General features: G+C 54.5%; 1 protein-coding gene across 1 annotated transcript in view; it reads right to left on the minus strand.

Moving 5' to 3' along the window:
- LOC132398883 (stereocilin-like) overlaps window positions 1–17,166 on the minus strand; it is a 150,086-nt gene that overhangs the window by 13,768 nt on the left and 119,152 nt on the right. Inside the window, exons 48-51 of the mRNA XM_059978715.1 lie at window positions 15,562–15,749; window positions 14,769–14,924; window positions 13,870–14,012; window positions 10,102–10,238 (exon numbers count right to left, since the gene is read on the minus strand). Coding sequence (XP_059834698.1) covers window positions 10,102–10,238; window positions 13,870–14,012; window positions 14,769–14,924; window positions 15,562–15,749 — 624 coding nt within the window. The remainder of the gene's footprint in view (window positions 1–10,101; window positions 10,239–13,869; window positions 14,013–14,768; window positions 14,925–15,561; window positions 15,750–17,166) is intronic.

The following is a 17,166-nucleotide window of genomic DNA, read 5'->3' on the forward strand; positions in this document are numbered from 1 at the left end:
CCCGACCACAGTGCGACACTCCTTCTTCACTGCCCTGACCACAGTGCGACACTCCTTCTTCACTACCCCTACCACAGTGCGACACTCCTTCCTCACTACCCCTCCCACAGTGAGACACTCCTTCCTCACTACCCCTCCCACAGTGCGACACTCCTTCCTCACTACCCCTCCCACAGTGCGACGCTCCTTCTTCACTACCCCTCCCACAGTGAGACACTCCTTCTTCACTGCCCCTACCACAGCGCGACACTCCTTCTTCACTACCCCTACCACAGTTCGACACACCTTCTTCACTACCCCTCCCACAGTGAGACACACCTTCTTCACTACCCCTCCCACAGTGAGACACTCCTTCTTCACTACCCCTCCCACAGTGAGACACTCCTTCCTCATCACCGTCCCACAGCGCGACGCTCCTTCCTCACTACCCCTACCACAGTGCGACACTCCTTCCTCATCACCGTCCCACAGCGCGACGCTCCTTCCTCACTACCCCTACCACAGTGCGACACTCCTTCCTCACTACCCCTCCCACAGTGAGACACTCTTTCCTCACTACCCCTCCCACAGTGCGACACTCCTTCCTCACTACCCCTCCCACAGTGAGACACTCCTTCTGCACTACCCCTACCACAGCGCGACACTCCTTCCTCACTACCCCTACCACAGTGCGACACTCCTTCCTCACTACCCCTACCACAGTGCGACACTCCTTCTTCACTGCCCTGACCACAGTGCGACACTCCTTCTTCACTACCCTGACCACAGTGCGACACTCCTTCCTCACTGCCCCGACCACAGTGCGACGCTCCTTCTTCACTACCCCGACCACAGTGCGACGCTCCTTCTTCACTACCCCGACCACAGTGCGACGCTCCTTCCTCACTGCCCCGACCACAGTGCGACGCTCCTTCTTCACTATCCCGACCACAGTGCGACGCTCCTTCTTCACTGCCCCTACCACAGTGCGACACTCCTTCTTCACTACCCCGACCACAGTGCGACACTCCTTCTTCACTGCCCCTACCACAGTGCGACACTCCTTCTTCACTACCCCGACCACAGTGCGACACTCCTTCTTCACTGCCCCTACCACAGTGCGACACTCCTTCCTCACTGCCCCGACCACAGTGCGACACTCCTTCCTCACTACCCCTCCCACAGCGCGACACTCCTTCTTCACTACCCCTACCACAGCGCGACGCTCCTTCCTCACTACCCCTACCACAGTTCGACACACCTTCCTCACTGCCCCTACCACAGAACGACGCTCCTTCTTCACTACCCCTACCACAGTGCGACACTCCTTCCTCACTACCCCTACCACAGAACGACGCTCCTTCTTCACTACCCCGACCACAGTGCGACGCTCCTTCTTCACTACCCCTCCCACAGCGCGACACTCCTTCTTCACTACCCCTACCACAGTTCGACACACCTTCCTCACTGCCCCTACCACAGAACGACGCTCCTTCTTCACTACCCCTACCACAGTGCGACACTCCTTCCTCACTACCCCTACCACAGAACGACGCTCCTTCTTCACTACCCCGACCACAGTGCGACGCTCCTTCTTCACTACCCCTACCACAGTGCGACACTCCTTCCTCATCACCGTCCCACAGCGCGACGCTCCTTCCTCACTACCCCTACCACAGTGCGACACTCCTTCCTCACTACCCCTCCCACAGTGAGACACTCCTTCCTCACTACCCCTCCCACAGTGCGACACTCCTTCCTCACTACCCCTCCCACAGTGAGACACTCCTTCTGCACTACCCCTACCACAGTGCGACACTCCTTCCTCATCACCGTCCCACAGCGCGACGCTCCTTCCTCACTACCCCTACCACAGTGCGACACTCCTTCTTCGCTGCCCTGACCACAGTGCGACACTCCTTCTTCACTACCCTGACCACAGTGCGACGCCCCTTCTTCACTACCCCGACCACAGTGCGACGCCCCTTCTTCACTGCCCTGACCACAGTGCGACACTCCTTTCTCACTGCCCCGACCACAGTGCGACGCCCCTTCTTCACTACCCCGACCACAGTGCGACACTCCTTCTTCACTGCCCCTACCACAGCGCGACACTCCTTCTTCACTACCCCTACCACAGTTCGACACACCTTCTTCACTACCCCTCCCACAGTGAGACACTCCTTCCTCATCACCGTCCCACAGCGCGACGCTCCTTCCTCACTACCCCTACCACAGTGCGACACTCCTTCCTCATCACCGTCCCACAGCGCGACGCTCCTTCCTCACTACCCCTACCACAGTGCGACACTCCTTCCTCACTACCCCTCCCACAGTGAGACACTCCTTCCTCACTACCCCTCCCACAGTGCGACACTCCTTCCTCACTACCCCTCCCACAGTGAGACACTCCTTCTGCACTACCCCTACCACAGCGCGACACTCCTTCCTCACTACCCCTACCACAGTGCGACACTCCTTCCTCACTACCCCTACCACAGTGCGACACTCCTTCTTCACTGCCCTGACCACAGTGCCACACTCCTTCTTCACTACCCTGACCACAGTGCGACACTCCTTCCTCACTGCCCCGACCACAGTGCGACGCTCCTTCTTCACTACCCCGACCACAGTGCGACACTCCTTCTTCACTACCCCGACCACAGTGCGACACTAATTCTTCACTGCCCCTACCACAGTGCGACACTCCTTCCTCACTGCCCCGACCACAGTGCGACACTCCTTCCTCACTACCCCTCCCACAGCGCGACACTCCTTCTTCACTACCCCTACCACAGCGCGACGCTCCTTCCTCACTACCCCTACCACAGTTCGACACTCCTTCCTCACTACCCCTACCACAGCACGACGCTCCTTCTTCACTACCCCGACCACAGTGCGACGCTCCTTCTTCACTACCCCTACCACAGTGCGACGCTCCTTCTTCACTACCCCTACCACAGTGCGACACTCCTTCCTCATCACCGTCCCACTGAGACACTCCTTCTTCACTACCCCTACCACAGTGCGAAGCTCCTTCTTCACTACCCCTACCACAGTGCGACACTCCTTCCTCATCACCGTCCCACAGTGAGACACTCCTTCTTCACTACCCCGACCACAGTGCGACACTCCTTCCTCATCACCGTCCCACAGTGAAACACTCCTTCTTCACTACCCCTACCACAGTGCGACACTCCTTCCTCATCACCGTCCCACAGTGAGACACTCCTTCCTCACTACCCCTACCACAGTGCGACACTCCTTCCTCATCACCGTCCCACAGTGCGACACTCCTTCCTCATCACCGTCCCACAGTGAGACACTTCTTCTTCACTACCCCTACCACAGTGCGACACTCCTTCCTCACTACCCCTCCCACAGTGCGACACTCCTTCCTCACTACCCCTACCACAGTTCGACACTCCTTCCTCATCACCGTCCCACAGCGCGACGCTCCTTCCTCACTACCCCTACCACAGTGCGACGCTCCTTCTTCACTACCCCTCCCACAGTGAGACACTCCTTCTTCACTGCCCCTACCACAGCGCGACACTCCTTCTTCACTACCCCTACCACAGTTCGACACACCTTCTTCACTACCCCTCCCACAGTGAGACACTCCTTCCTCATCACCGTCCCACAGCGCGACGCTCCTTCCTCACTACCCCTACCACAGTGCGACACTCCTTCCTCATCACCGTCCCACAGCGCGACGCTCCTTCCTCACTACCCCTACCACAGTGCGACACTCCTTCCTCACTACCCCTCCCACAGTGAGACACTCCTTCCTCACTACCCCTCCCACAGTGCGACACTCCTTCCTCACTACCCCTCCCACAGTGAGACACTCCTTCTGCACTACCCCTACCACAGCGCGACACTCCTTCCTCACTACCCCTACCACAGTGCGACACTCCTTCCTCACTACCCCTACCACAGTGCGACACTCCTTCTTCACTGCCCTGACCACAGTGCGACACTCCTTCTTCACTACCCTGACCACAGTGCGACACTCCTTCCTCACTGCCCCGACCACAGTGCGACGCTCCTTCTTCACTACCCCGACCACAGTGCGACACTCCTTCTTCACTACCCCGACCACAGTGCGACACTCCTTCTTCACTGCCCCTACCACAGTGCGACACTCCTTCCTCACTGCCCCGACCACAGTGCGACACTCCTTCCTCACTACCCCGACCACAGTGCGACACTCCTTCTTCACTACCCCTACCACAGTGCGACACTCCTTCCTCACTACCCCTACCACAGTGCGACACTCCCTCTTCACTACCCGACACTCCTTCCTCACTACCCCTACCACAGTGCGACACTCCTTCCTCACTACCCCTACCACAGTGCGACACTCCTTCCTCACTGCCCCGACCACAGTGCGACGCTCCTTCTTCACTGCCCCGACCACAGTGCGACACTCCTTCCTCACTGCCCCGACCACAGTGCGACACTCATTCCTCATCACCGTCCCACAGTGCGACACTCCTTCCTCACTACCCCTACCACAGTGCGACGCTCCTTCCTCACTACCCCTACCACAGTGCGACACTCCTTCCTTACTGCCCCGACCACTGTGCGACACTCCTTCTTCACTACCCCTACCACAGTGCGAAGCTCCTTCCTCACTACCCCTACTACAGTGCGACGCTCCTTCTTCACTGCCCCTACCACAGTGCGACACTCCTTCCTCACTGCCCCTACCAGAGTGCGACACTCCTTCTTCACTTCCCCTCCCACAGTGAGACACTCCTTCTTCACTACCCCGACCACAGTGCGACGCTCCTTCTTCACTGCCCCTACCACAGTGCGACACTCCTTCTTCACTACCCCGACCACAGTGCGACGCTCCTTCTTCACTGCCCCTACCACAGTGCGACACTCCTTACTGCCCCGACCACAGTGCGACGCTACTTCACTGCCCCTACCACAGTGCGACACTCCTTCCTCACTACCCCTACCACAGTGCGACACTCCTTCCTCACTACCCCTCCCACAGTGCGACACTCCTTCCTCACTACCCCTCCCACAGTGAGACACTCTTTCTTCACTACCCCTACCACAGTGCGACACCCCTTCCTCACTGCCCCGACCACAGTGCGACGCTCCTTCACTGCCCCTACCACAGTGCGACACTCCTTCCTCACTACCCCTCCCACAGTGCGACACTCCTTCCTCACTACCCCTCCCACAGTGCGACACTCCTTCCTCACTACCCCTCCCACAGTGCGACACTCCTTCCTCACTACCCCTCCCACAGTGAGACACTCCTTCTTCACTACCCCTACCACAGTTCGACACACCTTCTTCACTACCCCTCCCACAGTGAGACACACCTTCTTCACTACCCCTCCCACAGTGAGACACTCCTTCTTCACTACCCCTCCCACAGTGAGACACTCCTTCCTCATCACCGTCCCACAGCGCGACGCTCCTTCCTCACTACCCCTACCACAGTGCGACACTCCTTCCTCATCACCGTCCCACAGCGCGACGCTCCTTCCTCACTACCCCTACCACAGTGCGACACTCCTTCCTCACTACCCCTCCCACAGTGAGACACTCCTTCCTCACTACCCCTCCCACAGTGCGACACTCCTTCCTCACTACCCCTCCCACAGTGAGACACTCCTTCTGCACTACCCCTACCACAGCGCGACACTCCTTCCTCACTACCCCTACCACAGTGCGACACTCCTTCCTCACTACCCCTACCACAGTGCGACACTCCTTCTTCACTGCCCTGACCACAGTGCGACACTCCTTCTTCACTACCCTGACCACAGTGCGACACTCCTTCCTCACTGCCCCGACCACAGTGCGACGCTCCTTCTTCACTACCCCGACCACAGTGCGACACTCCTTCTTCACTACCCCGACCACAGTGCGACACTCCTTCTTCACTGCCCCTACCACAGTGCGACACTCCTTCTTCACTACCCCGACCACAGTGCGACACTCCTTCTTCACTGCCCCTACCACAGTGCGACACTCCTTCCTCACTGCCCCGACCACAGTGCGACACTCCTTCCTCACTACCCCTCCCACAGCGCGACACTCCTTCACTACCCCTACCACAGCGCGACGCTCCTTCCTCACTACCCCTACCACAGTTCGACACACCTTCCTCACTGCCCCTACCACAGAACGACGCTCCTTCTTCACTACCCCTACCACAGTGCGACACTCCTTCCTCACTGCCCCTACCACAGAACGACGCTCCTTCTTCACTACCCCGACCACAGTGCGACGCTCCTTCTTCACTACCCCTACCACAGTGCGACACTCCTTCCTCATCACCGTCCCACAGCGCGACGCTCCTTCCTCACTACCCCTACCACAGTGCGACACTCCTTCCTCACTACCCCTCCCACAGTGAGACACTCCTTCCTCACTACCCCTCCCACAGTGCGACACTCCTTCCTCACTACCCCTCCCACAGTGAGACACTCCTTCTGCACTACCCCTACCACAGTGCGACACTCCTTCCTCATCACCGTCCCACAGCGCGACGCTCCTTCCTCACTACCCCTACCACAGTGCGACACTCCTTCCTCATCACCGTCCCACAGCGCGACGCTCCTTCCTCACTACCCCTACCACAGTGCGACACTCCTTCCTCACTACCCCTCCCACAGTGAGACACTCCTTCCTCACTACCCCTCCCACAGTGCGACACTCCTTCCTCACTACCCCTCCCACAGTGAGACACTCCTTCTGCACTACCGCTACCACAGCGCGACACTCCTTCCTCACTACCCCTACCACAGTGCGACACTCCTTCCTCACTACCCCTACCACAGTGCGACACTCCTTCTTCACTGCCCTGACCACAGTGCCACACTCCTTCTTCACTACCCTGACCACAGTGCGACACTCCTTCCTCACTGCCCCGACCACAGTGCGACGCTCCTTCTTCACTACCCCGACCACAGTGCGACACTCCTTCTTCACTACCCCGACCACAGTGCGACACTAATTCTTCACTGCCCCTACCACAGTGCGACACTCCTTCCTCACTGCCCCGACCACAGTGCGACACTCCTTCCTCACTACCCCTCCCACAGCGCGACACTCCTTCTTCACTACCCCTACCACAGCGCGACGCTCCTTCCTCACTACCCCTACCACAGTTCGACACTCCTTCCTCACTACCCCTACCACAGCACGACGCTCCTTCTTCACTACCCCGACCACAGTGCGACGCTCCTTCTTCACTACCCCTACCACAGTGCGACGCTCCTTCTTCACTACCCCTACCACAGTGCGACACTCCTTCCTCATCACCGTCCCACTGTGAGACACTCCTTCTTCACTACCCCTACCACAGTGCGAAGCTCCTTCTTCACTACCCCTACCACAGTGCGACACTCCTTCCTCATCACCGTCCCACAGTGAGACACTCCTTCTTCACTACCCCGACCACAGTGCGACACTCCTTCCTCATCACCGTCCCACAGTGAAACACTCCTTCCTCACTACCCCTACCACAGTGCGACACTCCTTCCTCATCACCGTCCCACAGTGCGACACTCCTTCCTCATCACCGTCCCACAGTGAGACACTTCTTCTTCACTACCCCTACCACAGTGCGACGCTCCTTCCTCACTACCCCTACCACAGTGCGACACTCCTTCCTCATCACCGTCCCACAGTGCGACACTCCTTCCTCATCACCGTCCCACAGTGAGATACTCCTTCTTCACTACCCCTACCACAGTGCGACACTCCTTCCTCATCACCGTCCCACAGTGCGACACTCCTTCCTCATCACCGTCCCACAGTGAGACACTTCTTCTTCACTACCCCTACCACAGTGCGACGCTCCTTCCTCACTACCCCTACCACAGTGCGACACTCCTTCCTCATCACCGTCCCACAGTGCGACACTCCTTCCTCATCACCATCCCACAGTGAGATACTCCTTCTTCACTACCCCTACCACAGTGCGACACTCCTTCCTCACTACCCCTACCACAGTGCGACGCTCCTTCTTCACTGCCCTGACCACAGCGCGACACTCCTTCCTCATCACCGTCCCACAGCGCGACGCTCCTTCCTCACTACCCCTACCACAGTGCGACGCTCCTTCTTCACTACCCCGACCACAGTGCGACACTCCTTCTTCACTACCCCTACCACAGTTCGACACACCTTCTTCACTACCCCTCCCACAGTGAGACACTCCTTCCTCATCACCGTCCCACAGCGCGACGCTCCTTCCTCACTACCCCTACCACAGTGCGACACTCCTTCCTCATCACCATCCCACAGCGCGACGCTCCTTCCTCACTACCCCTACCACAGTGCGACACTCCTTCCTCACTACCCCTCCCACAGTGAGACACTCCTTCCTCACTACCCCTCCCACAGTGCGACACTCCTTCCTCACTACCCCTCCCACAGTGAGACACTCCTTCTGCACTACCCCTACCACAGCGCGACACTCCTTCCTCACTACCCCTACCACAGTGCGACACTCCTACCTCATCACCGTCCCACAGTACGACACTCCTTCCTCACTACCCCTACCACAGTGCGACGCTCCTTCCTTACTACCCCTACCACAGTGCGACGCTCCTTCCTCATCACCATCCCACAGTGAGACACTCCTTCTTCACTACCCCTACCACAGTGCGACACTCCTTCCTCACTGCCCTGACCACAGTGCGACACTCCTTCTTCACTACCCCTACCACAGTGCGACACTCCTTCCTCACTACCCCTACCACAGTGCGACACTCCTTCCTCACTCCCCTGACCACAGTGCGACACTCCTTCTTCACTACCCTGACCACAGTGCGACACTCCTTCCTCACTGCCCCGACCACAGTGCGACGCTCCTTCTTCACTACCCCGACCACAGTGCGACACTCCTTCTTCACTACCCCGACCACAGTGCGACACTCCTTCTTCACTGCCCCTACCACAGTGCGACACTCCTTCCTCACTGCCCCGACCACAGTGCGACACTCCTTCCTCACTACCCCTCCCACAGCGCGACACTCCTTCTTCACTACCCCTACCACAGCGCGACGCTCCTTCCTCACTACCCCTACCACAGTTCGACACTCCTTCCTCACTACCCCTACCACAGCACGACGCTCCTTCTTCACTACCCCGACCACAGTGCGACGCTCCTTCTTCACTACCCCTACCACAGTGCGACGCTCCTTCTTCACTACCCCTACCACAGTGCGACACTCCTTCCTCATCACCGTCCCACTGTGAGACACTCCTTCTTCACTACCCCTACCACAGTGCGACGCTCCTTCTTCACTACCCCTACCACAGTGCGACACTCCTTCCTCATCACCGTCCCACAGTGAGACACTCCTTCTTCACTACCCCTACCACAGTGCGACACTCCTTCCTCATCACCGTCCCACAGTGAGACACTCCTTCTTCACTACCCCTACCACAGTGCGACACTCCTTCCTCATCACCGTCCCACAGTGAGACACTCCTTCCTCACTACCCCTACCACAGTGCGACACTCCTTCCTCATCACCGTCCCACAGTGCGACACTCCTTCCTCATCACCGTCCCACAGTGAGACACTTCTTCTTCACTACCCCTACCACAGTGCGACGCTCCTTCCTCACTACCCCTACCACAGTGCGACACTCCTTCCTCATCACCGTCCCACAGTGCGACACTCCTTCCTCATCACCGTCCCACAGTGAGATACTCCTTCTTCACTACCCCTACCACAGTGCGACACTCCTTCCTCATCACCGTCCCACAGTTCGACACTCCTTCTTCACTACTCCTACCACAGCGCGACGCTCCTTCTTCACTACCCCTACCACAGCGCGACCCTCCTTCAATACCCCTCCCGCAGCACGTCGCTCCTTCCTCACTACCCCTCCCACAGCGCGACACTCCTTCCTCATCACTGTCCCACAGCGCGACACTCCTTCTTCACTACCCCTACCACAGTGCGACAATCCTTCTTCATTAACGTCCCACAGTGCGACGCTCCTTCCTCAATACCCCTCCCGCAGCACGACGCTCCTTCTACGCAATCTCTCACACTCTGCAAGAACCTGATTAAACGGTCTGTATAGAAGGTGGAGTCCGGGATAGAGCGGGGGATGTTAAGCTTACCAACGATAGAGCCCATCTCCGTCATGATCTCCGCCTCCCAGCCTGTGATGGGGCCGAAAACATTCACTGCTCTCTCCTTCAGTGCGTCCAGGGTCTCGGAGGCACACGCCTGCATCCCTAGGCTCCTGGCTGCTGCACTGTCACAGGGGAGGAGAATCCTATTGAGCCGCACAGTCTGTGAATGAAGCTCCCTCCTTTCCCTTCATACCAAGTACAATGGCATGGTAGCCTCCCAGCCTCAGCCCAAGGAAAGCTTCACCACCATCCCTCTCCCACCTGATTGTTGAGGATCGGGGAGAGAGTTCCTTTGTGTGGGTTGGAGAAAGAAAGTGGGAGCAGCAGACGGACTGAAGGGTGGGAGTAGGCGTGTCTTTTGTGAGCAGAGAAGCTTCGAGACGGATGTAATCGGAGGCTGCAGGAAGTGTGGATAGGGCCGGGCGGAGCAGACGCATAGGGATGGATGTGGATGTGGCCGGGCGGTGCGGACAGACGCGGATGGATGGGGATGTTACCGAGCGGAGCAGGCGGATGGGTATCGGTGGGGTCACCAACATCTCTCAGATCAGAGGAGATCGGTGTGGGTGACGCCGGGCGGACGGGATTGGTCTGAATGCGGAAGGAGATCGGTGGGCCAGCAGCGTTTCTAAGAACAGAAGAGATCGGTGAGATCACCAGTCTCACACACTTGTGTCCACTGGATGAGATGCAATGCAAAAGGCGGACAAAATCGAAAAGTGTGGATACAGAACTTGCGGTGCGATATTTGAATGCGCGCCATATACGGAACCACATATATGATGTTGCGGCCATCACTGAATCGTGGCTGAGTGGAAATTAGAGCTGGAACATTAACGTCCAAGTATTAACGAAAGGACAGAAAGGTCGGCAGAGGGGGTGGCGTGACACGGTTAACAAAATTTAAAAAAAGAAATCATTAGAAAGAGGAGCCATATGTGGGAATCATCGTGGATAGAGTAAAGGAACTGCAAGGTTTAAAAACCTGACAAGAGTTATATACAGACCCCCGAACAGTAGAAAAAATGTAATCTACAAATTACAACAGAAGATAGAAAATGCATGACAAAGGGGTATATGACTATACCCTTTTCCATATCCCAAAATTGGAAAGATCCGGTTGGTGCTAGATCCCGAGAGAATTTGGAGAATGCCTACAAGATGTCTTCCTACAGCATCTTGTGGTTGAACCCACTGGTGGGTCAGCACTCGTGGGTCCTATGCAATGAAATGTAATTGATTAGAGAGCTTAAGGAAAAGGAACCCTTAGGAGACAGCGATCATAGTACGATTGAATTCACCCTGAAATTTGAGAAGGAGAAGTTAAAGTCAGATGTATAGGTAGTGCAGTGGAATAAAGGGTATTACGGAGGCATGAGAGGGGAACTGGACAAAATTGGCATTCTAAGGGCAGCATGACATAAGCATAGTTGACAAGAGAACTCCAAGCCAACATAAAAGCCAAGCAGATGGTATTATAACATTAGTGCACAGTAAGAGGATTGGGAAGCTTTTAAAAACCAACGGAAGGCAACTAATAACTCATAAAGGAGGACAAGATGGAATAGGCAGGTAAGCTAGCCAATAATATTAAAGAGGATACCGAAGCTTTCTTCTAATACATAAACTGTAAGCGAACGGCGAGAATATATATCGAACCACTGGAAGATAATACTGGAGAGGTAGTAATCGGGGGACAGGAAATTGAAGATGAACAGAATAACTTTACTGTGGAAGGCACTAGCAATATGCTGGAAGTTATAGAGTGTCAGGGGTAGAAGTCTGTGAAGTTGCCTTTACGAGGGAGGACAGTCATGGGAAATGAATGGTCTAAAGGTAGATAAGTCACGTGGAACAGATGGTAAACATCTCCGGGAGCTTAAGGAGGCAAGAGGTTGTGGAGGCATTAGTAATGACCTTTAAAGAATCAATTGATTCTGGCATGGTTCCACAGGATTGAAAAATTGGAAATATCACTTCACTCTTCAAGCAGGGAGAGAGATAGAAAAAGAAAATGATAGGCCAATTAGTCTGACCTCGGTGATTGGGGATATTTTGGAGTCGATTGTTGAGGATGTGGTTTTGAGGTACTTGGAGGCACATAATAGAATAGGAAGATCTTGCCTGACGAATACGTTGGAATTCTTTGAAAAAATGGCAAGAAGGATAGACAAAGGGTAATAGGGGGACATTGTGTACGCATTTTCAGAAGTTCTTTCATAAGGTGCTACACATGAGGCTGCTTAACAGGATAAGAGCCTGTGTTGTAACAGGAAAAATGCTACCATCGATAAAGCACTGGCCGTTTGGCAGGAGGTAAAGAGTGGGAATAAACGAAGCTTTCCTGAATGGCTGCCGGTAACCAATGGTATTCTACATAGGTCTGCCATGGAACGATTTATTCTTACATTATATATGTGAATGACTTCGATGACGGAATTGATGGCTATGTGGCCAAGTTTCGGAAGATACAAAGATGAGTAGAAGGGCAGGTAGTTTTGAGGAAGTAGAGAGGCTATAGAATGACTTAGACAGATTAGCAGAATGGGAAACAAGTGGTAGATGGTATAAGTAGTATCGGGAAGTATATGGTCATGCATTTTGGTAGAAAACAATAAAAGCGTAAACTATTTTCTAAATAAAGAGAAAATTCATGAATTTGAGGTGCAAAGGGACTTGCAGTCCTCGTGCAGTATTCCCTAAAGGTTAATTTGCAGGTTTAGTCGGTGATGGGGAAGGCAGTTGCAATGTTAGCATCCATTTTGAGAGGACTAAAAAATAAAAATAAGAAGGTAATGTTGAGGTTTTATAAAGCACTTGTGGGGCCTCACTTGGACTATTAGGAGCAGTTTATCTAAGAAATGAGGTGCTGACATTGGAGTGGGTTCAAAGGGGTTCACGAAAATGACTCCTGGATTGAAAGGCTTGTCATATGAAATACGTTTCATGGTTCTGGACCTCTACTCACTGGAGTTTAGAAGGATGGTGCTGGTGATGGTGGGTGGTGGGGGGGTGACCTCACTGAAACCTATCCAATATTGAAAGGCCTCGATAGAGTAGATGTGAAGATGAGAAGATGACACGGGTGGCCGAATCCCCAATTTTTCAAGGATCGGAGGGAAGATATCGGCAACTGTCTGGCGGTATCCCAGTATCCTGTTCCCGCCTATGACCTATAGGGAATGGTCGGGATTTAAAAGCTGATGAAGCGCTAATCCATCCTACCTGGCACAGGAGGGGAGGGGCTGAAGCGGAAAGGAAAGTGCCGTACAGGGTTGGAAAAGGGAGGGGTAAGGGAGGTGCTGAGTTGCTGGAAGGGATGAGAGAAGCTGTGGAGGAGGGAACGGGCAAAGGAGGTCTAAATGAAAGGAAGGGTTGGAGGAGGATGAGGTGTGGGGAAGATTAGAGGGTGTTGGCCTGGAGCAGGGACAGGGGGAGGAGCTGTGGGAGGGGTCAGGAGTGTTGGCTGGGATAGGGAAAGGGAGAGAATCTGTGGGAGTGGTGAGGGTGAACCTGTGGAATGAGGAGGACCGGTGTTCTGAGGAAAGGGACGAGTTCAGGGAAGGGTATGTTGTTGCACGTGGAGTGTGGTGGGATAGAGGCCTGGAGGAGTGTAGGAACTGTGAGAGGTGGAGATGGAGTAAGCGTGAGGGTGTCAGGCCTGTGGATGGAGTGGGGAGGTGTCCTGGTGTAGTGGCAGGATAAGGAGAGGGAAGGGGGGCAGGGTTAAAGTCTTGAGGGATGGTGTCTCACCTGAATGCTTTCTCCTGTAGATGTGAGATGAAGGTCGTGTTCATGGCACAGGCAAAGCTCCCCAGGCCGCTGAGCTCGATGGATCCCAGCGAGGCCGCAGTCATCTCGCTGAGAGCCAGATATCTTTCCAGAATAGCGGTCCGCTGTGGTCCAAGGGGAACGGGTTAATCAATACCGAAAGAAGGCACAGAGTTATCCCAGCAACAAACCCCTCCCCATCCCTTACAACACACCTCGTGACTACGGGTGTACAGTCATGTTTTTCTACTGATCCGATCCCCCTCCCTCTAACCATGGACTCTGATGGGCAGCGGAAACCCCCGACCTGGGGCACTGATCAACTCCCAAGACGTCTATATATACGTATATATACGCGTTAACCGCCACGCTACCATTTCAGTAGTTGAAATGTTCCCCCTCCCAACACCACCCACGCCCACATTTCCATCCTCGGGAATTTCCTTTCCACCAATGACTATTTGCCGACTGACAGTGCTTCCTGGTCACTTGTGACCACTTGGCTCTCCCTCCGCATAATGCAATGTCTGATATCCTCTCCAACACTCAATCCCCGGCCGCATCTTCTCCCCTCCATTCTCGCCTCTCCTCTCTCTCGCCTTTGTACCTCCAATCCTCCCCTCTGCTCTCACCCTCACCTCTACCTTCTAACTCATCCCTCCCCCCCGCCGCTCTCCCTCCTTACCCTCCTAGCCACACACAGCTTTTACTCCTCGACCACCCACAGCCCGGGGTTCCCTCCGTAAAAGAGTAGCCTCTTCTCCCTCCCTCCTGCACGTCTTATCCTTTCTCCACACCCCGCCCCCTCCACCCGCTGACCGCCAGGAACCGCAGCAAGACACATCTGAGCGTGAGCGAGGCTTAGAAGAGTCGGGAATTACCTGCTCCTCGGTCCAGGTCGGACAGGCCGAGACAGCGTCGAGGGTATCAACGGCGCCTAGGTCCATGGAGCGGAGCTCGCTGGCAGACATGGCTGTCAGGATGCAATTCAGGTCTGCGATGTTCTCAGGGATGAAACTGGACACTGGACCCCACGTCTGCAACACGCACACACCGGCTGTGATCCCCCCTCTCTACCGCACTTCCACCATTACTGTGAGGGAGCGTCGCGAGTTGGAGGAGCTGGGGCTGGGGGAACACGGAGGGAAAGAAGAAGGGTGCGGCGCCTTGGACGCGTCGAGGGAATGGAGGTGGGTGAGTCGCCGGGGGAGCGCCAAGGCGGTTGCGAAGGGTGTGCCACGGGGGTGGGGCGCCGAAGAGAGGGAGGAAGAGGACGATGCACTGAGCGAGCACCAGAGGGGAGGGGTAGCACCAGAGGGATGTCGAGAGGTAGGGCGTGGTGGCGCCAGGAGAGCGCCAAGAGGGGATGTTGTCATAAGCACGAGAAAATCCGCAGATGCTGAAAGTCCAAAGCAACACACACAAAAAGCTGGAGGAACTCCGCAGACCAGGCAGCATCTACAGAAAAGGCATGTGATGCTGAGGCTTTAAACGGCACTGGTCAGGCCTCATCTTGAGCACTGTGAACAGTTCTAGGCAAAAGCCCTCATCAGTTGTCATGGGTGCGCCAAAGGGTGAGGAGCGCCGCGGATAGGTGGTGCTGACTCAGCCCGGGATCAGATCTCCCTGCGTACACCGGTTTGTCCCCCCGGGTACCCAGCCCACCGTTACTACCTCAATGGCCTTGTTCTTTAGAGCCAAGTATTGATCTCTGGAGAAACTGCTGACCATCCCCAGTACATCGACTGAGTCGGCGAAAGTCTGGGTGGTCATGCACGCCAGCTGATCCACGCTCCACTGGCTGTTGCCCTCTCCTAGCATCTGTATTTCATCGGTGCTCGGCCGCACGGTGCAGGAATCCGCTGGGGCAGAGAAATCAACAGTCAGTTTCGCTTGAGATGCAGGCTCATGGCATTTGTCTGCAGTCACATGGCTCCTGCTCCTTCCTCCCACTACCCGCTTCCCACCAGCTCCCTCTGCTCTCTCTTAGATAACACCCTCCCCCCACCCCGTTCACTCTCAGCACTCTCAGTTCTCCCTATTATCGGGCAGGAGGCACCGCATTAGTAACACAAGAGCTGTTCGAATGGAATACAGCTTCATCCACAGGCCCCAGACTGTATGTGCACCGTATTAGTTGTTAAATTATTCAGTAGTATTACTTTATGTGTTGTGTGTGAGTTACTTGCACTGTGTTATGCATCTTAGTCCGGAGGAGCACCGTTTCATTGGTTGGTATACATGTGTGCGGGTGATTAACAAACTGAACTTGAACTTGAGGTCGCTTCCGTGTCTGCATCACTCGATACTGTGGTGAACTCTTCAGGCCTATGAAGGGCGCTGGAGAGTGTTGGTTCCGAGATGCTTAGAGCACCTGAATTGGTTAATTGTTGCTTAACGATAGTCATCATCATTTGAAGTTCATTGTGTTTTTCTCGAGTGACTATTTCTTTGTAATTTGGTCTCCTGGTGCTTTTTGTTTAAACTTAAGTTTATGTTCATAAGATCGGGAAGTTCCATGTTACTTTTATTATTTAAATGAATGGGCGATTAGCGATAATTGCGGAGTCCTAGTTTTGAGAGTGTTACGTTTCGTCGTGTCGCTCTGGCCAGCCATCAATGTTCTGCTGTAATTCTTATAAATAAACCTTGGTCGTCGTTTTTCCGTTGGAGTCTTTCCTCCGCATTGTGTTCCGATATTGCCAGCACACAATGTGACAACTGCCATCAGGTTCCTGCCTGGAAAAAATCCGAATACACCTCGGATTGAATTCATTTTCCCCCTTTCTCAACTTGAACGAATGTCTTTATGTTTATTCTGTTATTGTTGTGTTCCTATAAATTATTTATAATTACTGTGACTGTTTATGTTAACTCATATTTATTATGATCAAATTCCTATGTGACAGCATCTCTGAAGATCTCTTCTGAGCCCAACATATTGATCCAATTACGAAGTAGGTAGATTTGCGGTATTTCATTGGTTGAGGTTGAGGAGATTTGATATGTCACAGCCGCCACTTGCATTCTAATTGGTCGCATCACTGTCTGGTACGGGAGGCACAGGGTCAGAACATATCCTCTTTCATTGCCTCCATCAGGGAGCCTGAAGACCCACGCTCAACATCTTAGGTAAAGCTTCTTCCCTTCCACCATTGGATCTCCGAATGAACAACTACCTCACTATTTTTGTTCTCTTTTTGCGCTACCTATTCAATTTTTAAAAATATATTCTTATGATAATTTGTACTATAATTTATGTATTACTCTGTACTGAGG

The sequence above is a fragment of the Hypanus sabinus genome, chromosome 9 (assembly GCF_030144855.1).
Source record: "Hypanus sabinus isolate sHypSab1 chromosome 9, sHypSab1.hap1, whole genome shotgun sequence".
NCBI classification, from domain to species: Eukaryota; Metazoa; Chordata; class Chondrichthyes; order Myliobatiformes; family Dasyatidae; genus Hypanus; species Hypanus sabinus.